General features: G+C 47.6%; 1 protein-coding gene across 50 annotated transcripts in view; it reads right to left on the bottom strand.

The window, feature by feature from the left end:
• Positions 1-396: 396 nt before the first annotated feature.
• MADD (MAP kinase activating death domain) overlaps positions 397-22,444 on the bottom strand; it is a 44,208-nt gene continuing 22,160 nt past the window's right edge. For 12 of the 50 annotated variants that reach the window (XM_021085190.2, XM_085011218.1, XM_021085187.2 and 9 more), the window contains 12 exons: positions 19,858-19,966; positions 19,250-19,312; positions 18,892-19,012; positions 18,683-18,788; positions 16,584-16,694; positions 14,248-14,355; positions 6,272-6,436; positions 6,028-6,100; positions 5,808-5,914; positions 3,667-3,736; positions 1,779-1,825; positions 397-1,447 (listed from right to left, as the gene is read on the bottom strand). In XM_021085190.2, the coding sequence (XP_020940849.1) occupies positions 1,343-1,447; positions 1,779-1,825; positions 3,667-3,736; positions 5,808-5,914; positions 6,028-6,100; positions 6,272-6,436; positions 14,248-14,355; positions 16,584-16,694; positions 18,683-18,788; positions 18,892-19,012; positions 19,250-19,312; positions 19,858-19,966 (1,185 nt within the window). In that variant the 3' untranslated portion in view covers positions 397-1,342. Of the gene's footprint in view, positions 1,448-1,778; positions 1,826-3,559; positions 3,737-5,807; positions 5,915-6,027; positions 6,101-6,271; positions 6,437-14,247; positions 14,356-16,583; positions 16,695-18,682; positions 18,789-18,891; positions 19,013-19,249; positions 19,313-19,857; positions 19,967-22,444 lie in introns of all 50 variants that reach the window. The other 38 variants (XM_021085196.2, XM_021085195.2, XM_021085194.2 and 35 more) reach the window with 6 other exon arrangements.

The raw sequence follows: 22,444 nt of genomic DNA on the forward strand, positions 1-22,444 counted from the left end.
CTCCAGACCACACCTATTAAGGGCCTGGGGTACTGAGGGCCCAGGCCTTGGTTTTTCCTTCGCTACCAAATATTCTACTCAGGTGTCAAAACCCAGCTTGGCCGCTCCCTCTAGTGGCCAACTCACACACAGCAGCAGTCTCCAGGCCCTTAGGTGCCCTGTGGAAGGAAGTCCCCTTCCACAGAGCCTCTCTGGGGCACAGGAAGCATGGAGGAGCCCCCTGGGCCACAGAGGCAGGAAGCAGGGGTGGTGGGGGTAGGAGGGGGCTTCAGCAGGCTGGAGCCCAGATGGGCATGATCTCATCACCCTGATTCCTTCAGGCCAAAGGGGGTCAGCCTTCCTCAAGCCCAGGATGAGAGGAGGCATCACTTAATGCACAACAGCCAAAAGCCCAAGGGGAGTTAAGGACATTTATTTCACATTCACACATCTGTACATTTTCTATAAATAATACGGAGCTGAAATATTTACAATAATCTCTTGCCCACTCCCAGGCTCTCCCTCCTGGCATCCAGTCCTGAGACACTGCCTGCAGACAAAGATATGGCTCCTGAGCTTGGCCTTTACCCACCCCACCAGGTTACTGGGCATAGGAGCTGGGGGGCCCCGGGACTCTCCTAGCCCCAGCCATTCTGTTCCTTCTGCCGAAGGCCAGGCAGACCACAGGGAACCTGCTGCTCTGCAAACGGCCAGTCAGCACGGCCCCACTGCAGTGGTGGAGGCTGTGGTAGCAGTGGCCAGGCTTGTGCCCATGGGCAGTAGCTGCCAGCTTGAGCAACACCTAAGGAAGCAGGGAGGTTTCCACTCGCTCTGCTGCCCCTTGACTCTCCCCTTCCTTTCCCCACTTGCCCCTATGTCTAAAGGGACAGGCCTTGAGCTTCCCTACTCCCCAGGGTGACTCCAGGCACCCAGTGGTGCCAGATCACAGAGGACTGAGAGCCTGAGCTCTCATTAACCCTGGAGGGTTACAATGCCAAGGACGAGGAGACAACACAAATGTCTCAGGGACACGTACTGGCGGGCTCACACTAGCCTGTACTCTCAACAGTTCTTAGAAGCCACTGGCCCAACAGACACATACACAAACACACACATACTTCTGAGCTCTGAGGGAACAGGAGGCAGGTGTTCCGGGGGTGGAGAGGGAGAAAGTGAAAGAGACTCGCTCTGCCCTGTGAGAGACACACCAGGACGCACAACAGGGACCCATCTAAGCTGCAGCAGGGGCTTTCAGAGGACACACATGCATCACCCACTCCTCAGTCACGGCAGCTCCGTGCACTTGGGAACAGTGAGAGGCAAGGCGCAGCCCCTGGGCTGTGGCAGCCTTAACCACTTGCCATCAGCTGGAGACAGGTCGGGGTGGGGTTCTGAGGTCTTCCTCACTGCTACGCACGGCAGCCACATACGAGAAGAGACACAGCACAGAGTAGCAGATCTCATGGGCCTGGAGGAGAGAAAACCAGCCAGGTTAACGTCATGGGGATTCCTACACCTTCACACGTGGAGATCTGCTGAGTGGGAAACTCCTGCCCTAACTCTGGGCTCAGGCCTCCGGGCAAAGAGCCCCACATGAGGCCGCGGAGCTGGCCCGGGTGAGGGGATCAGTATGTGCACCTCTCCCAGGCTGCAGACGGACTCCAGCTCCAGTTGAACCCCTGGCATCTACACCAAATCGCCCCTCGCCCTGTGCTCTCAGAGGCCCACCCCACGCCTGCCGGAATGTCCCTGGGGAGCCCTTGGCAGACTGGCCCATCGGGGCTGGGAGGCACACTCACCATTGGTGTCTTGTACTTGTGGCTCACCACTTCTTTAATTTCAGGAACTAAAACCGGACGGGCAAGAGACAAAACAGAAAGTTCAAAACTAAGAGCAGTGGTGCCATGCTCCCCCAGGCGGCAGCGCCCGGCACCAGGGCCACCCTTCCCCTATGCCTCAGCCCCTTCCGGGTGAGAGGACACTGGCCCAGACTCCTCAGCCAGACCTCTGTGGTCTGCGGTGGCTCCAGGCTCCAGGGCTGTGACTCGACCCACTCCTTTGAGCCGCAGCATGGGAGCAGGCTAGTCTTTCACTAGCCTGGTGGCTGCTACTGTCCAGGGCCCCGATGGATCACAGTGGGTGTCCCCAGATTTTGGATGGGAGGAGAGCGCTGTTTCTAGCCTGTGCCTCACCTTGCTGAGATGTCCAGGAACTCATCCCCATCACCAGCCCCCGACTCTGGTCAAGTTTAACACGTTCCCTGCACTCCTAGCCCCTACACTGAGGGTCCTGCGGCTGGAGGAAGAAGTGGCATGATGCTAAACCCACCAGACTTGGGAGTTTCCTTCCCTGATGGCAGCAGAGGCCCAGGCCTGCCTGTGTGAGGGAGAGCGTCAGAGGGCTCTGGAGCAGACACACCGAGCAGAAGAGACAGGCGAGGATAGCACCCGGGGAGGGACGTGACGAGGAGCATCAGGCAAAGTACACACATGTCCACAGCCCGGAATGCAGGACTAAGAGTCACCCCTGCCCCAGCCATGCAGGGTTCTGCTTGGCCAGAGGAAGGAATCAGGGCCCCCAGCCTCAGCCATCATCACGCCCAAGACTGGGAGCAGGGGGCGTGCCATCGCCCTGGGGGCCAGAAGAGGTAGGAGAGTTGGCCACACCTTCTTCGGACCCTGGGAGGTAGAATTCCAAGGGCCCCGGGGTTAACAGGGAATAAACTCCTCAAAGGTAGAGCAAGAAGCCCAGGTCCTTCTCCCGAGTTGGAAGATTCCCCCAAACGTCTCTCTGGCAGAAGAGAGAAAGGAGCACATGGGAGAAAACTCAGAACCAATGAGCCAGCACGAGGGTGGAGGAGGTTGGGAAGGAAGAGGGTGGGGAGAGAAGGGAAGAGACAAACTGGCGATGTGAGCAGCTGGCTTAGGCGCAGGGAGCCCGCCCCCCGACTGCAGGGCCCGAGGCAGGGGCCTGGGGAGAAAGGCAGCACGGCGAGGTCACTTTACCTGCTGGAGAACGAAGGTTTTCATAGCAGCGATGAGGGGCACAAAAGAATGAAGCACAAACACAGCAGGAACTCAAAGCCCCAGGGTGAGAACCCAGACACCACTGGTCAGTCTCAGCGCTGGGCTGGAGGGAGGCTGACTCCCGGCTTCCAGCTCCCACTGCCCTCTGCCTCTGAGGCCACTAGGCTTGTCTGCCCCCTAGAGTGAGCCTGCCTGCCCCGCCACACTCCCTGCTCCAGCACAGAGGCCAGGCAGACCCGGAGAGGCCCCGGGGGTGGCTGGATGCAGCACTGGGCTGCTAGAGGGATGGCAGCGGGCGACAGGAACCCAGCAGAGCTGGGGAATGGCCCATCTGCTCTGCCCCAGACCTTTCTGACCACTGGCTGGCCAAGTGAGGGAAGGTGGCACTGGTTTGCGGAGCCTTTTCAGTAGCAGGGCTGAGCTCTAACCCCCGCGTCTGAGCCGCTGCTCTTCTGCGGCCCGTTCCCTGGCAGCCACCGTCTAGCTTTCCTTTCTCCTCCCTTCTCTCATCTCAGGGTCCCCTCTTCTTCCCTATCACTCCTGCTCCTCCTGACCTCTCTGCAGAGGCGCTTCTTCTCTGTCTCTAGTCCCTCCTCTGGAGCTCCGAGGTTTGAGTTACTGCCATGTGAGTCCAGACCTAAGAGCAAAATAGTGTAATTACCAAATTCCTCCAGGACAAAGACGCCTCGAACTGTATTGCACTTTTTAATGTGATTCAGCTCTATGAAAACCTGCAAGAGAGGGAGGGAGGGTGGGGTAAGGCCCAGAGGCTCCCCCACCACCCCACAAAGCCCGCTCTCCCAGCTACAGCCCCACCCCACACAGAAAACCTACTTCCCAAAGAGAGGACGGAAGAATCCACACACACACAACTCAAAAGCGCTAAGAAGCGAAGACAGCAGAAAGGGCATGTACCTTCCGCTCCTGGCCGGAGGAGAAAGCATGGGAGAGAAAGGAAGGCGTTAGTCTTAACGGTCAAAGCCAACCCAAAGGCCCCTCTGCTGGCCTGGGCTGCCTGCCCACACCCTCTGCCCAGGGCAGCACTTGTAGGACACTCTGGCCGGGGGCCCCCCTCAGCCCATCAGCTCTCTACCCTTCCATGCATCCTCCTCCGGCGCAGAGGGCTGGCACGGGCGCAAAGCTCCCCTCAGACTGTCCTTGGGGGGAGGTGTTGGCATCTTCCTTGAAACAGGATCCAGGGTCTCCCCAGAAGTATGTGGTGATGGTAATAACAGCTAGCACTTAGGAGCACCTCCTAGGAGTTCTACAGAGACTAGGTGGTCCTTACAACTCTGTGGCACAGGATATGGTACCACTCTCGTTTTATAGATAAGGACGCTGAGGATCTGAAAGTTTATTTGCCCACAAATAATGAAGCTGGGCTCTGACTCCAAAGACCACGCTTTTCCCATCTGTTACCCCACATTGCAGAACTCCGCTGGGGTCCAGTCCTTCCTCAACTCCAGCTGACTGTTACGTGGTAGAAGATGGACCCCAAGGCCATTATCTAGCTATCAGTCAGGGTGTGACTTCCTCTCTCTACACGATCTCTCTTCCGGGGCAAAGCCTTAAACTACGGGCCAGCTTGTACATGCCTTGTGACAGTTAGCCATTAGGTCAGTCCAAAGGGGTACACCAGGGGAAAAGAGGGCATTTGGGGGTCATTTCTTCAGAAGGTGAAGCATCGGGGGAGGCCACAGCCCTAAAGTGCAGTCAGAAGCCTGCTCCCCGAGAAGTGCTGGCACCTTCGTGGTCCAACAAAGTACTTAGGTAACCCCCTCTTTGGGCAGACCTTAGGGTCTGACTCCAGTATACTATTTAATGTACTAATATTACTGATGTACAGATATGCTGCAAGTAGACTGCCAGAAGTCTGGGCAGCTGTTCCCCTGCTGCCAAGCGGCCCGGCTGGATTCCTGAAAGGAGAACTAAAATGGCAGAGGGGCAGGAGGAAGCCTCGGGTTCCAGAGGCTCACCAGCCCTGAGTGGCTGCGGCCTGGCCAGGGGCTGTGGTGCTTCCCACATTTGGGTCTGGCTCAGAGCCTCAAGAAGAGGAACCGATGCCACAGGGAAGGGGGAGGGAAGGCACTTGTGTGAAGAGTCAGGACTGGGAACGGACCTGGGATGATGCGCTGGCCTCAGAAAGGAATTAGCTTAAGGACTGTCCACTGAGAGAAAAAGTAACGAACGCTGCGTCAGAAGACCAAGAGAAAACAGTCAGCTCCTAGGTGGAATCGCAATGAGGGAAAGAGGTATCCTGAAGTGCTCCCCAGTCAAAAGCGGGGAGTGGGGCTGTGGAGCAGGGGGCAGGGTGGGGACACTCAGAGGAAGGAAGAAAGAGGAAGAAGAATCAGCAGGAAAAAAAGGCAAATAAACACACACACTCCAGATAGGACAGACGCAAGCTACTCACACACATACACACGAGCTTCACGCGCCCCAGAAACGCACGAGGGGATCAGCCGGTCTAGACTCTCAAAGCGAAACCACCGAGCAAAAGCACGCCCTGGGGCAGGGGAAGGCGGACACTGTGCGGAGAAGGGCCAAGTGAGACGCTCCCACTCACACTGTGCTGAGTCTATCGGCCACCAAGGCGCCCTCTCTCTCCCCTCCCGCACGGGCTCCCTGCCGCTCCTCCAGGCCGGCGCCAGAGTCACTGCGCCCTCCCCTCCATCGCTCTCTCGGCTCCAGCTGCTCAGTCTCTCAGGAGCCACAGAGTTCTCTCTCATGCTCACTGGGGACCTGCACACTGAGCCTTACTGGACCTGGGCTAGGAAGCCTCGTGCTGCCACTTGCACCTACCTGGCTGTGCATGAACTTGAGATTGATTCCTTCTAGGGTGACCTGTAGCAAGCCGCCCTCGCCAGTCTTCATGTCCTGCACAGGGAACTCGCCACCTAGTTCCGGTCCTGTGGTGAGGGAGGAGGCTATCAGCTAACCAGGAGGTGGGCAGGCCTCCGCCACCCAGAAGGACGGATGAAAACCAACGGTGGGCACGCTCAGGAGACCGCTCTCTCCTCACCCGGTTTGATGCTCTGCTGTCGGGCGGCAGCGCGCTCCATGCTGTCCTTCACGCAGTAGTACAGCTCCCGACACTGCGGCACAGGGGAGAGCCGTCCGTCACACGAGCCCTCCAGGCTCCCACCCTCTGCTCCAGAACAGTCTCACAGACAGCGCTGTGTGTTCCACGCAAGAGCCAGAGGCAAAACTGCATTCTGTGTTCACTTCCCTGTGGGAACCCCAGCCCACACAGAGCTCACGGGTACCTTCTTGGTGTAGAACTTGTTGAGCTGGGTCTCAGAACCGTTTCTGCGCCACAAGCAGAGCACCTTGGTCTTAGGACAGTAGGTCATGTTGATGAGCTTCTCGTACCACCAGCGCTCGTACACTGTCCCGATGTTACTACGCAACACCACGCAGTCGTCACACACCTGGAGAAGCGCACAGGGCAGGCAGGGGCCCAGGTCTCTAAGGAGCTCCCCTGCCAGGCCACACTGTACTCCTCTCCCCACAGGGGACGATGGGATGATTGGTCCCAGGAGTATCCCCAAGGTCAGGTTTCTGCCTTAGGCTCAGTCCTCCTTAGGTGGAGACTCCAACACTGAACTGCTGGGCATGCTGCCCACGAGAAGGTTTGCTGCAGGAGTCACTGAAAGGAATTTCTAAGCAAGGACGAAGGCTCATTTTCGCTTCAGTCTATGTGTTATTACTGCCTAAGTGTTCTGGACTGCAAGTCCTGGGAGGATGTCTCCTGCCTCCACCTGACAGCCTTAAGCATCATCTCTGCTGACAAGCACAAAGGCAGGGGATTATGGCAGACTTAACCAAGGAGAAAAAAAAAAAAAAAGGAACCAACACATTTTCTAATCCCGGCTCAGCCCTAGTTCTGCATAAGTCTTTTAAAAACCTAATTGCACAAAGAAAAAGCAAGCACAAACCCCAAATAAACAAATAAAAATTAATCACACACCTGAAAAATATGCAAAAGACCTAAAGAGACATTTCTCCAAACGAGCACATGAAAAAATGCTCAATGTCACTGATTACTAGAGAAATGCAAATCAAAACCATCTCACATCAGTCAGAATGGCCATCATTAATGAGTCCACAAATAACAAATCCTGGAGAGGGTGTGGAGAAAGGGAACCTTCCTGCACTGTTGGTGGGAATGTAAATTGGTACAACCACTATGGAAAACCGTTTCGAGGTACCTCAAAAAACTATACACAGAACTACCATATGACACAGCAATCCCACTCTGGGGCATATATCCAGACAAAACTTTCCTTGAAAAAGGCACATGCACCCACATGTTCATTGCAGCACTATTCATAATAGCCAAGACATGGAAACAACCTAAATGTCCATCGACAGATGATTATATTAAGAAGATGTGCTATATATACATAATGGAATACTACTCAGCCACAAAAAAGAACAAAATAATGCCATTTGCAGCAACGTGGATGGAACTAGAGACTTTCATACTGAGTGAAGTAAGTCAGAAAGAGAAAGACAAATACCGTATGAGTCACTTATATCTGGAATCTAATATACAGCACAAATGAACCTTTCCACAGAAAAGAAACTCATGGACTTGAAGAACAGACTTGTGGTTGCCAAGAGGGAAAGGGAGAGAGTGGGAGGGAAGGGGAATTTGGGGTTAACAGATGCAAACTATTGCCTCTGGAATGGATAAGCAATGAGATCCTGCTGTGTAGCACTGGGAACTATACCTAGTCACATATGACGGAGCATGATGATGTGAGAAAAAAGAATGTATACATGTATGTGTGACTGGGTCACCTTGCTGTATAGTAGAAAATTGACAGAACACTGTAAATCAGCTATAATGGAAAAAATATAAATCATTATAAGAAATTTAATCACACAAATGACACATGGACAATGCTTATTACAAAAAAAATTATACAACATAAGATGATATAAATTAAAAGGCAAAGTTCTCCTTCACACCCTCTTCTTGCTCAACATTTTTCCTCAGGTACACGTACCTGTTCATACACCTTCAGTTACTGTGGGAGCCATTACAGCATGATGCTTAAGAGCAGGTCTAAGATCAGACTGCCTGGGTTTAGATTCTGGCTGTCCCCTTGCTTAGCCACGTCACCTTAAGTTAGTCTTGTCTATATTTCCTCACATGTAAGATGGGGAGTGTAATGACTTCATGGAGTTATTGTGAAGATTAAATAAATTAATGTGCATAAAATTCTTAGAATAAAGCCAGGCACATAGAAAGTATCCTAGAGTTAGCTGCTATAACAACAACATGACTAGATATAAGAAATATAGCAGTTCCCGTTGTGGCACAGTGGAAACGAATCCAAGTAGTATCCATGAGGATGCGGGTTCGATCCTTGGCCTTGCTCAGTGGGTTAAGGATCAGTGGTGTTGCACTGAGCTGTGGTGTAGGTCACAGGTGCGACTTGAATCCCACGTTGCCGTGGCTGTGGTGTAAGCCCAAAGCTGTAGCTCTGATTTGACCCCTAGCCTGGGAACCTCTATATGCTGTGGGTACGGCCCTAAAAAGACAAAAAAGAGATATAATTCCTGACCTCTATCTGGATGTCTCACTGGCTGCACCTCAAACTCATCACGTCCAAATCTGAACTCCCCACCTCCTTCTGGGCAGATCCTCCTTCTGGGTCCCCTGTCTGAGTAGATGGCATCACCATTCCCCCAGCTGCCCAAGCCAGAAATGAGAAATGATGCAAGACTCCTTCTTTCCCTCCAACTACATTATCGAGTCCCACTCATTCTACCCCAAATACCCCTGGGACACTCTTCCCCTCCCCAACTCCAGCTATTAAGTCCTACTCTTCTTTTTGTCTTTTCCAGGGCTACACCTGCAGCATATGGAGGTTCCCAGGCTAGGGGTCCAATAGGACCTGTAGCCGCCAGCCTATGCCACAGCCACACTAATGCTGGATCCGAGCCGAGTCTGTGACCTACACCACAGCTCACGGCAACACCAGATCCTTAACCCATTAGGTGAGGCCAGGGATCGAACCTGCAACCTCATGGTTCCTAGTTGGATTCCTTAACAACTCAGCCACGACGGGAACTCCAAGTCCTACTCTTCTTCAAGTCTAAGCTCAAAGATCACTTCTGAGGGTCATCCATGGTTCCCAGGCCCTGTGTGTAACACCTGCTTCCTGAACATCTTCTCTCATAATGCTTATTACCCTTTATGACACTGCATGTCTAATTATCTGACTTCCCCAATGGCTTGTCAACCCTGTAAGGGCAACAGAAACCATGTCCTTATTCACTACTGTAACCCCCAAAACAGCAAACTCAGCAGAGTGCCTGGCTATAACATGCACTCCATAAATATTAGGTAAATGAGTAAGAAACACACCAGACTACCAGTTTCCATCTCTACTCAAGAGTTTACTGGGATTCAAAAACCTTAGGAAGAAAAGAGCCAGAGTAGCTAAGCAGGAATTAGAAACTCAGGTTCTAGCTCCAGTCGAACTCTGGGGTTCTCTCCATGTGGAAAATGGGGACAACTACTCTATCCTCCCTGACGCTTTAAGAACATCACGTAGGAGTTCCCGTCATGGCGCAGTGGTTAAGGAATCCGACTAGGAACCATGAGGTTGCGGGTTCGGTCCCTGCCCTTGCTCAGTGGGTTAACGATCCGGCGTTGCCGTGAGCTGTGGTGTAGGTCGCAGACGCGGCTCGGATCCCGCGTTGCTGTGGCTCTGGCGTAGGCCGGTGGCTACAGCTCCGATACAACCCCTAGCCTGGGAACCTCCATATGCCGCGGGAGCGGCCCAAGAAATAGCAACAACAACAACAACAACAACAACAAAAGACAAAAAAAAAAAAAAAAAAAAAGAACATCACGTAAAGGAGAGAGGCGGGTATTTAGGAGAACACGTGATTTCTAGGCTAAAGAGATGATGGTAAATAATATGTGATACTCGCCTATGCTGCTGGTGGAGGTGTAAACCAGTATAGCAATTTGGCAAAATCTATCAAAAGTGTAAATAGCTGCAGACACAGCTTGGATCTGGCATTGCTATGGCTGTGGTGCAGGCTGGCAGCTGTGGTGATAATTTGACCCTGGCCTGCAAACTTCCATATGCTGTAAGTGTCGCCCTAAAAAGACAAAAAAAAAAATTTAAAAATTTTAAAGAGAGACATATTTCCATAATATTTGGAGATGGTATAGAGATATCTGGAATACAATAAGTGAAAAAAAACAAATTACATAACAATACTTGTAGTCTGGAATTCCCGTCGTGGCTCAGTGGTTAACGAATCCAACTAGGAACCATGAGGTTGCGGGTTCAATCCCTGGCCTTGCTCAGTGGGTTAAGGATCCGGCATTGCCGTGAGCTGTGGTGTAGGTTGCAGACGCGGCTCGGATCCCACGTTGCTGTGGCTCTGGCATAGGCCAGCAGCTACAGCTCTGATTGGACCCCTAGCCTGGGAACCTCCATATGCCACAGGAGCAGCTCAAGAAATGGCAAAAAGACAAAACAAAAATAAACAAAAAAAACGATACTTGTAGTCTGATACCAGTTTTATAAACACTGAAACAAAATTCCATATAAGTAAGCTATGTTCATGCAAGTAAGCATTTTTTTTATTTTTTATTTTTTTATCTTGTCCTTTTAGGGCTGCACCCGCGGCATATGGAGGTTCCCAGACTAGGGGTCTAATCGGAGCTGTAGCTGCCAGCCTACGCCAGAGTCATGGCAACGCCAGATCTGAGCCTCGTCTGGGACCTACACACCACGCCTCACAGCAACACCAGATCCTTAACCCACTGAGCGAAGCCAGGGATCGAACCCACAACCTCATGGTTCCTAGTCGGATTCATCTCCACTGCCACGACAGGAACTCCGAGGAAAACTTTTTACTTTACTTACTTCTACATGGTTAAAAACTTTGGCAGCATATACTGTTTACTTTTGCAATGAAAAAGGCAATCAAGATGGTTTTTAAAAGTCTTTGCAGGAGTTCCCGTTGTGGCACAGCGGAAATGAATCCAACTAGGAACCATGAGCTTGTGGGTTCGATCTCTGGCCTTGTTCAGTAGGTTAAGGATCTGGCGTTGCCATGAGCTGTGGTGTAGGTTGCAGACGTGGCTGGGATCCTGAGTAGCTGTGGCTCTGGCGTAGGCTGGTGGCTACAGCTCTGATTAGACCCCTAGCCTGGGAACCTCCATATGCCATGGGAGCGGCCCTAGAAAAAGACAAAAAAAAAAAAAGTCTTTGCAAACTGCTATCCAACTGATCATGCAGCTGGCAGGCTGTGCTGAGAATGGCTAAATGTGATAACGTCACAGTAGCCAGGTGCTGACGGGGTGAGCATGGTACCCTCACTTGGCAGTATGGGGTAGGTGGGGGGACCTATGAGGTGATGGATCCATCCCACACTACAGGGCCTTCACAGGAGGCTCCCTGCACAGCACTGACAGTGAGTCCTGTACCTCAAGGGATCCTCTGGAAAGACGTACTGTGGCAGGGATGTCCTAAGTTAGCCATCAGCCCTGAGGGGCACCTCGCCAAATTCCAACACTTCAAGGTCACGTAAAATGACTTTCTTCTCAGTTAAACAAACATATATGTTTCTGGCTCAGAGAAGAAACCCTGCCCTGTTGTTTGATGGACCCATGTCTTCAAAAAACTGTGAATGTGAAAATCAAATTCAACTAAGCCAAAGGCAACAGAATACTCGTAAAAATTAGCTGATTTCACTAATTTAGATAGGAGTTGTATTTGGTCCCCAAAATTACTTAGATTCATTTTAGAATTAAAAACACAGAAATTATTTTGGTGCAACCACTGTGGAAAGCAGTATGGAGATTCCTCAGAAAACTAAACATAGAACTACCATTTGATCCAGCAATCCCACTCCTGGGCAGCTATCCAGAGAAAACCACGACTCGCAGAGACACATGTACTCCAGTGTTCATTGCAGCACTATTTACAATAGCCAAGACATGGAAACAACCTAAATGTCCATCGACAGAGGAGTGCATCCAGAAGATGTGGTACATATACACAATGGAATATTACTCAGCCATCAAAAAGAACGAAATACCAGCATTTTTAGCAACATGGATGGACCTAGAAACTATCATGCTAAGTGAGGTCAGCCATACAATGAGACACCAACATCAAATGCTTTCACTGACATGTGGAATCTGAAAAAAGGACAGACGGAACTTCTTTGCAGAACAGATGCTGACTCACAGACATTGAAAAACTTATGGTCTCCAGAGGAGACAGTTTGGGGGGTGGGGGGATGTGCTTGGGCTGTGGAATGGAAATCCTGTGAAATCAGATTGTTATGATCATTATACAACTACAGATGTGATAAATTCATTTGAGTAATAAAAAAATGGAAAAAAATAAAATAAAAATAAATAAATAAAAGAATGGTTATTGAAAGAAAAAAAAGCACAGAAATGAAGAAAATATAGCCAATTTCCTTTACAATAGTGGAGGAAAAAACAGTTCGCCAGCTATGACTCAAAATTCAAAAGCCACCAAAAAAAAAAATGACTGATTAATTCAACTACATAAAAGTAAAAAAAATCTGCATGGCAAAAAGATGCCATAAGCAAAACCAGAAAACTATTAAGAAACTTTACAGTGAATAGATCAGGTTGCCTACATCTGAACCCATGATCACCTTCTGGTGAGCCAACCAAAATTAAGGCAAAGGAAATATACAGCACCACCTACTCTTGCCAAAGTACCAGATCTGAAACTGATCAAACCTTTACACTGAACTACTAGTTTGTTGAAATACAAGTGATAGAGAAACATGTTAACACTAAGGAGATGCAGTCAGCAAAAAGTCTAAAACATAAGATCCTCCACAGGGCAAATTTCTTCAACAAAATAAATGGCAATATGGGAAGGAAACTATTATATGTTGAGAGAGAATTTAGAATTATATATCAACAAAACTATAAATGCATTTTCCCTTTGACCCAGCAGTCCTACTTCCAGGAGTTCTTAGGTAAACCTGCACATGTATGAAATGGAGCAGCATGCAGAGTCACACTATTAGCAACAGCAAAAATCTGGAAGGAAGCCAAGGGTACGTATATACTAACTGGTTACATAAACTATGGAACACCATACAGCTGTGCAAAGATTGAGAAAGCTCCTTTTGTACTGCTACAGATCTCTAGGATATGGTTTTTTGTTTTTTTTTTTTTTTTTTTTTTTGTCTCTTGTCTTTTTTGTCTGTTGTTATTGTTGTTGCTGTTGTTGCTATTTCTTGGGCCGCTCCCGCGGCATATGGAGGTTCCCAGGCTAGGGGTTGAATCGGAGCTGTAGCCACCGGCCTACGCCAGAGCCACAGCAACGCGGGATCCGAGCCGCGTCTGCGACCTACACCACAGCTCACGGCAACGCCGGATCGTTAACCCACTGAGCAAGGGCAGGGACCGAACCCGCAACCTCATGGTTCCTAGTCGGATTCGTTAACCACTGCGCCACGACGGGAACTCCTAGGATATGTTTAATGAAAAACACAAGGTACAAGTTGGTGGATAGGATATACAACCTTTATGTAAAAGAGTAGACAAGAATTTATGTTCAGGAGTTCCCGATGTGGCTCGGCAGAAACGAATCTGACTAGCATCCACGAGGACACAGGTTCGATCCCTGGCCTCGCTCAGTGGATTAAGGATCTGGTGTTGCCGTGGGCAACACAGGTTGCAGACTTGGCTTGGATCCTAAATTGCTGTGGTGTAGGCCAGTGGCTACAGCTCTGATTCAACCCCTTGAACCTCCATATACCACGAGTGTGGCCCTAAAAAGACAAAAAAAAAAAAAAAAAAAGAAAAGAACTTATGTTCATATTTTATTAAGTTTGCATAGCAACCCACTAGAGGGTACAAAGTGGTTATAAATAAAAGTGGTTACCTAAAGGAGGAAGGAGTGAGGTGGATGGGAAACTGAGTGAAAGGGGATAAAAATGAGAGCAAGACTTGCCAATGTATATGCCATTTTTATGCTGTTCTCACTTAGGAACAATGTGACTATATCTTGTATTCAATATACAGATACGTATAAAAGAAATGATAGGGAATCCTCTATTTATTAATATACTGGCACAAGAATCTGAAATTTAATGATAAATGGATCATGAAAATGAGTAAGTGGGAGAAAATATTCCGGCATCAGTTCTAGTTCTTTTGACTTTTAAATGTTCCTTTGGGCCCCGAACATGAACCAGCACCTACCTCCATGAAAAAGATATCTCCATTTGTGTCTGTCCCAGCATGTACCACAAAGGTCTGCTTCTTCATGTGCCGGCTGCCACTGGATCGGATGGAGAGGTCACGTCCGTTCTGGGGAGAGAGAGATCCTTTAGGGACGTCGAAACATCCCTCTCACAGCACTCTGAGCCAGAAATCCTCACTCAGCAATTCAATCCCATTCGTGTCAGCTGCCTTAGAGCAGTGCCACCTGCTGGCCGCTGGCCACTGTGGACGTGTTCTCAAACTGCTGGGTCTCAGGACTCCCATACGTTTTTTAACTTTATTGATGATCTCCAAGAGCTTATGTTTTTGTGAGTTATATTCATAGATTTTTACCATACTAGAAATTAAAATTAAAAATTTTTAATGTTTAATTTAAAATGAATTAATAACTCATTAATAATGAATCCATTATATAGTAATATAAATAACATATACTTTTAAAATAACTGTATTTCCCAGACTAAAAAAATCTGAAGAGCAGCGCTATTTTTCATTTTTGCAAATCTCTTTAATGTTTGGCTTAATAAAAAACAGCTGTATTGAAAAGAAAATCATGGCCTTGGAGAATAGACTTGTGGTTGCCAAGGGGGAGGGGGAGGGAGTGGGATGGATTGGGAACTTGGGGTTAATAGATGGGGAGTCTATTTTGGAATGGATAGGCAATGAGATCCTGCTGTGTAGCACTGGGAACTATGTCTAGTCACTTATGATGGAGCATGATAATGTGAGAAAAAAAGACTAACAGTCTAACTGTATGTCTAACTGTAACATGCTGTACAGTAGAAAACTGACAGAACACTATAAACCAGCTATAATGGAAAAAAATAAAAGTAAACAAAAAAGCTGTATTCTCATATCTGCTTTTATATTTAATCTGTTTGATAGGTTGCTTTGGATACAGTATATTAAAGAAAATCTTACTTCACAGATATGTATCTGGAAACAGGAGGAGTATTTTACTAGGTTTTCCAGATAAATATGCATATTCTTTGATACTACACCAGAACCTTAAGAAGTAGCAGTTTCTTAAAGTTAGTTGCAATGTGGAATCTGAAAACACATCAGTGAAATTTTATACTTTGTTACATTAAAATCCATTTGTTTGCTCTACACTTTGAGAGGATCTTTTTGCCCACAGTTGAATCTGTAACATTATACATCCACCATCTGGAAAATACTAGTTCACTGAGTTAAGCAGCTCTTCCAAATATCAAAAAATCATATTCATTAATATCGTAAATCTCATTAGGAGTTTTTAAACAGTGGCAAGTTTCAAGCTCAAAAAGTCTGCTGAATACTCAACTCCAAATAACCATAATTTGTTAATCATTCTTTCAAATAAAAATAGTGTCCCATGAACAAAGTTGCCAGTTCAGCTTGCAACTCAAATTGTCACAAACTGCTTTTCTTCTAAACAATCATATTCTGGTTTGCAGCAGAAGTGCTCTCTGTAAATTTCCCATTTTGTCACATAGAATATTTTAAAAGATGCATATAAAAATAAATAAATTTTTAAAAATATTATAATCAATGATCAGATTTAATAAAACTGATGATTTTAATGGCTTCATCAAGGACATTCATAAGTGAAACTGGCCTTCTGTTTTTTTTTAACTGAGTGTGTGTGGAGGTGGGGATACTAGCATTGTTTGGTGCCACTGCCTTCACTGTACTAAGGCACCATGGCCTTTTTTTTTTTTTTTTTTTTTTTTTTTGCTTTCTAGGGCCACATCTGCAGCATATGGAAATTCCCAGGCTAGGGTCAAACTGGAGCTGCAGCTGCCAGGCTACACCACAGCTGCAGCAACATGGGATCTGAGCCGCATCTGTGACCCACACCACAGCTCACGGCAACACTGGATCTCTGACCCATTGAGCGAGGCTAGGGACCGAATCCATATCCTCATGGATACTAGTCAGATTAGTTTCCGCTGAGCCACAGTTGGAGCTCCCAAGGCACCATTATTTTTGCCCCATTAGTTCAAATGTCAATCTGGTGAAAAAGGCAAATAACATTTTAGTGTCATCATGAAAACAATATTTACCTTGGGGATCCACAGCGGTCCACAGACCACACAAATGGTGAAATGGCTGCACTAAGATGGTTTTAGTACAGAGAATCCTATCACAGAACAGAAGGGCAAGAGCCTCATCTAGAGTCAAAGCCCTATTTTCAGAACTAGAGATTTTGAAAATACAATAGCCAAGAAATGACTGTGGGGAAGCCTCTGCGTTCAACCACAAGGCCCATGCCTTCCCGGGAGGCTGAGGAGTGCAATGGAAGGGAGCCTAAGGGATGGCCCAGATGTGCTCACCAAGTTTGCCAGCTGGTCAAGCACTTCGTTGATTTGCTGGCTGTACACAAGCCCAATATGGGACTTTCCCATCAGGCGCCTCACCTTCTTCCGGATATCATTCTTATTCACCTGGAAAGCCAAAACAGGATCTTAATAACTTTCCTACTAAGAGAAGCAGAATTTTTTTTTTGGCTGCACTCCAGGCATGCAGAAGTTCCTGGGCCAGGGACTGAACCCAAGCCACAGCAGTGATAACACCAGATCCTTAACCCACTGCACCACTAGGGAACCCTGAGAAGTAGAATTCTAAAAAAGCAGACCACTGAGAATAAGAGAAAACACTTAACTGTGTATTCTGCCAAAAGTCTGGAAAGAAAAACCCTGGCTCTGTCGCCAGGTGGCTTCCGTAGAAAAGTAGCTCTTTTTTTTTTTTTTTTTTTTTTTTTTGTCTTTTTGCTATTTCTTGGGCCGCTCCCGTGGCAGATGGAGGTTCCCAAGCTAGGGGTCCAATCGGAGCTGCAGCCACCGACCTATGCCAGAGCCACAGCAACGCGGGATCCGAGCCGTGTCTGCGACCTACACCACACAGCTCAGAGCAATGCCAGATCCTTAACCCACTGAGCAAGGCCAGGGATCGAACCTACAACCTCCTGGTTCCTAGTCGGATTCGTTAACCACTGAGCCACGACGGGAACTCCGAAAAGTAGCTCTTAGAGCAGTTCTGGCTTAAGTGGATGGGGACTCAAGGGGATACCTCCTCCTTACCCCTAACCAGTACCATACCATTCTTAGATTGTAACAACTCAGAGCAACAGCCAAGGCTTGGCTGTTGCCAAGACACCTTCCTAGGGTTAGAGATCACCACTCTATCCCAACCAGTTAACTGAAAACCCTAAAGTTCAAGAGACCCTTAAACAGGAAATGAAACAAACCAAGAGGGCCTGCAACGCATTCTCTGCTTTTGATCAACTAATGCATTTACACTTAGAGACACAGGAGGAGAAACCCAGGGGCTCATTCTCAAAACAACTTCCTTCTACCCACCAAGTCCTTTTCAAGCAGAACTCTTCTATCTGGTAACATAGTTCTTCCACAGCTATAAAAACCAAGTATAACCAAGTCAAACTAGAACCTACCATTACTTTTTCAATGACTGGCTCTTTTTACATCTATGGAAAAACGTATGTGATAAAGGACTAGGGCTGAAAAGTGAATTTTAAGCATCCTTTCTCAGGTTTCAGAACCTATTACTTTAAAAAAATTTTCTTTTTTTCCCCTTGGGCCGCACTCATGGCATATGGAAGTTCCCAGGCTAGGGCAGAACCAGAGCAGCAGCTGAGGCCTACACCACAGACATGACAACACCAGATCCAAGCTCCATCTATGACTTATGCCACTGCTTGCGACAACTCTGGATCCTTAACCCATTGAGTAAGGCCAGGGATCGAACCCACATCTTCACAGAGACTACATCAGGTCCTTAACCAGCTGAGCCACGATGGGAACTCTTTAAAAATTTTTTAAAAATGTACTCTGTGGGGAGTTCCTGTCATGGCACAGTGGTTAACCAATCTGACTAGGAATGATGAGGTTGTGGATTTGATCCCTGGCCTTGCTCAGTGCGTTAAGGATCCGGCGTTGCCGTGAGCTGTGGTGTAGGTTGCAAACGTGGCCTGGATCCCGCGTTGCTGTGGCTCTGGCGTAGGTCGGTGGCTACAGCTCCGATTCAACCCCTAGCCTGGGAACCTCCATGTGCCACGGGAGTGGCCCAAGAAATAGCAAAAAGACAAAAAAAAAAAAAAAAAAAGCCTTCTGTGGAGAGTACTCCAGGCATCCTAAAACTATTTAGCAAAGGAAATCTATTTAAAATTCAAAATAAACAAATGGCATGCAATTATCAATCACCTTTACAACATTCTTTAGCACAATAGCCTGGCAGCTTCAGATAAATGGATCACGTGTGAGCTACAGAGAGGTCTCAGACTTTCAATGAGGAGGAGCCCTTGTAGAATACTCTGACAGCTTCCCAAATGCCCCACAATTTAGGCAAGAGAAACAAGCCTTGCCCTCCAACAGCAGCAGCAGCAGCTGGGCGTAATAAGCAAAATTAACATTACCTTCATCAGCAGCATGTAGGAGATGAGGTTGTGCAAGAGTGTGGCCAGCAAACGATCCTCATCATCCTCTAGCCGCTTCCGGTCATGTTCTCCAAGGGACAGGTACCTGAAGAGGACACAAGGACAAGTCAGCCCTCAGGTGGGAGAACACAGAATTAACCAGGAAGGGGCTGACTCTGCATTTTCCCAAGGGTTTCTAAGCCTCATACCTGTCTATCATTTCCTGGGGACCCTGGTCCATACCCATCCCTTCTCTCTCCAACATCACAGCATCTAAGAACGCATCTTCCCAGAACTGCATTTGGTCCCATAAAGTAGAACGCTCTTTGCCTGTGTAGAATAGAGTTTTTTCAGGAGTTTATATAACATATGAAGAATGTGGCTGCTAAACTAAAATAGAGTAAATTCCAGATAAAAGGGAGCCATTACATATTTCTAGGGACAGGAAACACGAGCCTCTCCACCCCAGATCTAACATTCCTGCCACCAGCCCCAGCTGCCTCCAAGTGAGGCCCATTCCCTCCCAAGGAGGAGGGATGAACACAGCACACAAAGAAAGGTGGTTACTTATAGAAAAGGTCTCCATAGCAGCGTCCTCTAACTGGTCCCACATCGATCCTTTGTCCCTTCCTGCCAATTTGTGAGGAGGAAGGACCATGGTAGCAGGAAAGTAAAAGAAAGGAAGACAGAAAGACAGAGGCTATTGATTAATACCAAACTCTAGTTTCTTCTAGTTCTCACCCACTGCTTTTTCCAGACCTATTAAGTCACTTGTTTAAGATATAAAAATGCCCTCTAAGGAGTTCCCATCGTGGCTTAGCAGTAACGAACCCGACTAGTATCCATGAGGATTTGGGTTCGATCCCTGGCCTCGCTCAGCAGGTTAAGGATCTGGCTTGCCACGAACTGTGGTGTAGGTTGCAGATGCGGCTCAGATCTGGCGTTGCTGTGGCTGTGGCGTAGGTCAGCAGCTGTAGCTCCGATTCAACCCCTAGCTTGGGAACTTAAACATGCCGCTGGTGAAGCCCTAAAAAGAAAATAAATAAATAAAATGCCCTCTATCATTATCACTGAAATAAGCAAAAAGCCAAGCAGCTACTTATTCAGTGCCCCCTCTTCCCCAGCTGAGTACAGCTTCCTTCCAGGGTAAGGGGTCTTTCCAGGCTATTTCTCACCTAGGAGTCCCTCGTAGAGATAGACACGCTGGCTTACGTCTTCGGAGGAGCGAACTGGGCTGCCCATCAGCTTCTCCTTTACACTTGGCTTCAAGCTGTGGGCTTTACCCTAAAGAAAAGAGGCTTTTGGTCAGCTGTCAATGAACGGGGCAAAGTAAACCACGCAGCTCATTAAAGAGATTCACACACCAGTCACTCATTAGCCATGCTGCAGCTGCCCTGCCTTTGCTCCTCTGCTTGCCTCAATCAGAAGTCAATGGGATAATCCTGCCTTCTGGTACTTTCTGTTACTGCCTCCCAAACATGCAATAAAGTTTTCATTTTTACTTATCTTCACCACTTAATCTCAATAAGATCTCTGCCCTAAAAAAAAAAAATTGAGGCGTTCCCATCATGGCTCAGTGGCTAATGAATCCAACTAGGAACGATGAGGTTGCAAGTTTGATCTCTGGCCTTGCTCAGTGGGTTAAGGATCCGGCATTGCCGTGAGCTGTGGTGTAGGTCGCAGATGCAGCTCGGATATGGCATTGCTGTGGCTCTGGTGTAGGCTGGCAGCTACAGCTCCGACCTGGGAACCTCCATATGCCGTGGGTGAGCCCAGAAAAGACAAAAAGACAAAAAAAAAAAAATAATAATAATAATAATTTAGGTGTTCCCTGGTGGCTCAGCAGGTTAAGGATCCAGTGTTGTCACTGTTGTGGCTCAGGTCACTGCTGTGGCGCTGGTTCAATCCCTGGCCCAGGAATATGCTTCAGATGTGCGCGCCCCCACCCCCCAAATCAGGCAAATTCTCTATAGTAGCATGACTCAGTAAAAAGAACACTGGGCTTAAAGTCAGAATTACCAAAGTTCAGATCCCTGCCTCTTACTAGCTGTGCATCCTTAGGTTCGAAACTTGGCTTCTCTGAGACTCATCTTCTTCACTTGCAAAACGAAGGTTTTTGTGGATTTTTTTGGCCACACACAAGGTATGTAGAAATTCCGGGGCCAGGAATCCAACCAGCTATACCACAAGGGAACTCCAAAAGGAATGTCATCACACCTACTTCATAGGATAATTCCAGGGATTAAATGAGAAAATACATATAAAGCACTTAACAGTGCCTGGCACACGGCTGGTATTCCATAAATGCTAATTTCTTCTCTCCTACCATCCCTTAGAAATATCTTCCTACATAGAAATACCACTAACTTTATCTGCCACTTTTGCAATATTAGACTTGCTATTCATTTAAAAAAGACTTTCAGCTGGAAAAGAGGTTGTTTTCATGCCCATAAAAACAACACATGCAACAGCATAATCAGAGAAGCAACTGATCAAAGGTTATTAGGCAATACCTAATTAGTGTGTCCAAATGCCAGCTTCCTGGTTTACGGCCCAGTACTCTGTTCAATGAGCCACATCAATACAATTTCTTTCTTGCTAAAATAGCCTTTTCAAGCCAAGAAATTTAGGTAACTCCTCTCAGCAATTCAATCATACAAAGAGCCCTTGCCCAGAAGCACAAGACAAGTAAGAATTTGTCCCAGGAAGGTGGCAGGAAAGGTAGCAAAGAGCTGAATGGCTTCTTGCAAGACTGCTACTCCATGACACCTACCTTAACTTCTAGAATGGAAGCACACTAGAAGGATTTAAAATACTCTCATTCAAAGGGTCTGTTTAGACCCCGGGAGAGTTTAGATCCATTGGTTTGAGTGGCTCTGTTGACACTCAATCCTATTGCCTACCTTCATTCTGGGATGTCACTTGCTCTATTAGATACACGTATACAGAAGGCCCTGGGGGTTGGAATGATCGCCATGTTAAATAATTTATTTAAATTTCACCTTCCAAATTTCTTTTGGGCTTCTCCACAGACCAAAGATGAGCACCTATGAGCTCCTATAGATACATCCATTCTCAACTCTGCCTAACGAAGTGCTAAGGGTATCAGAAGAGGCATGTTGGAGTTTCCGTCGTGGCGCAGTGGTTAACGAATCCGACTAGGAACCATAAGGTTTCGGGTTCAATCCCTGCCCTTGTTCAGTGGGTTAACGATCCGGCGTTGCCGTGAGCTCTGGTGTAGGTTGCAGACGCGGCTCGGATCCCTCGTTGCTGTGGCTCTGGCGTAGGCTGGCAGCTACAGCTCCAATTCGACCCCTAACCTGGGAACCTCCATATGCCACAGGAGCGGTCCAAGAAATGGCAAAAAAAAAGACAAAAAAAAAAAAAAAAAAAAAGAAGAGGCATGTATACACTGAAGGGCACTGTGTCCAAAGACAAAAGCTAAAAAGAATTACTTAACTCCAACGGATCCGCTGGTTTACTGTATAACCTATGGCAAGATCTTTTCTTCCTAAGGCTCTGTTTCCCTCACCTGTCAGAAGAGATTAGTCAGTAGCAATATATTGCACTGCAAACTTCTGAGAATGGGAATCATGCCTCATCACCCCTGCTTCTTTAGTACAGAATCTGGAATTTAATAAATCATTTAATAGATATTTATTTTAATTAATTAATTAATTAGTTTTTCTGTTTTTTCTAGGGCTGCTCCCTCAGCATATGGAGGTTCCCAGGCTAGGGGTCTAATCGGAGCTGTAGCCACCG

This window comes from Sus scrofa, chromosome 2 (assembly GCF_054392235.1).
Source record: "Sus scrofa isolate SSC_HxYL_T2T_F1_AM1 chromosome 2, Sscrofa_HxYL_maternal_Yorkshire_Landrace_v2.0, whole genome shotgun sequence".
NCBI lineage: Eukaryota > Metazoa > Chordata > Mammalia > Artiodactyla > Suidae > Sus > Sus scrofa.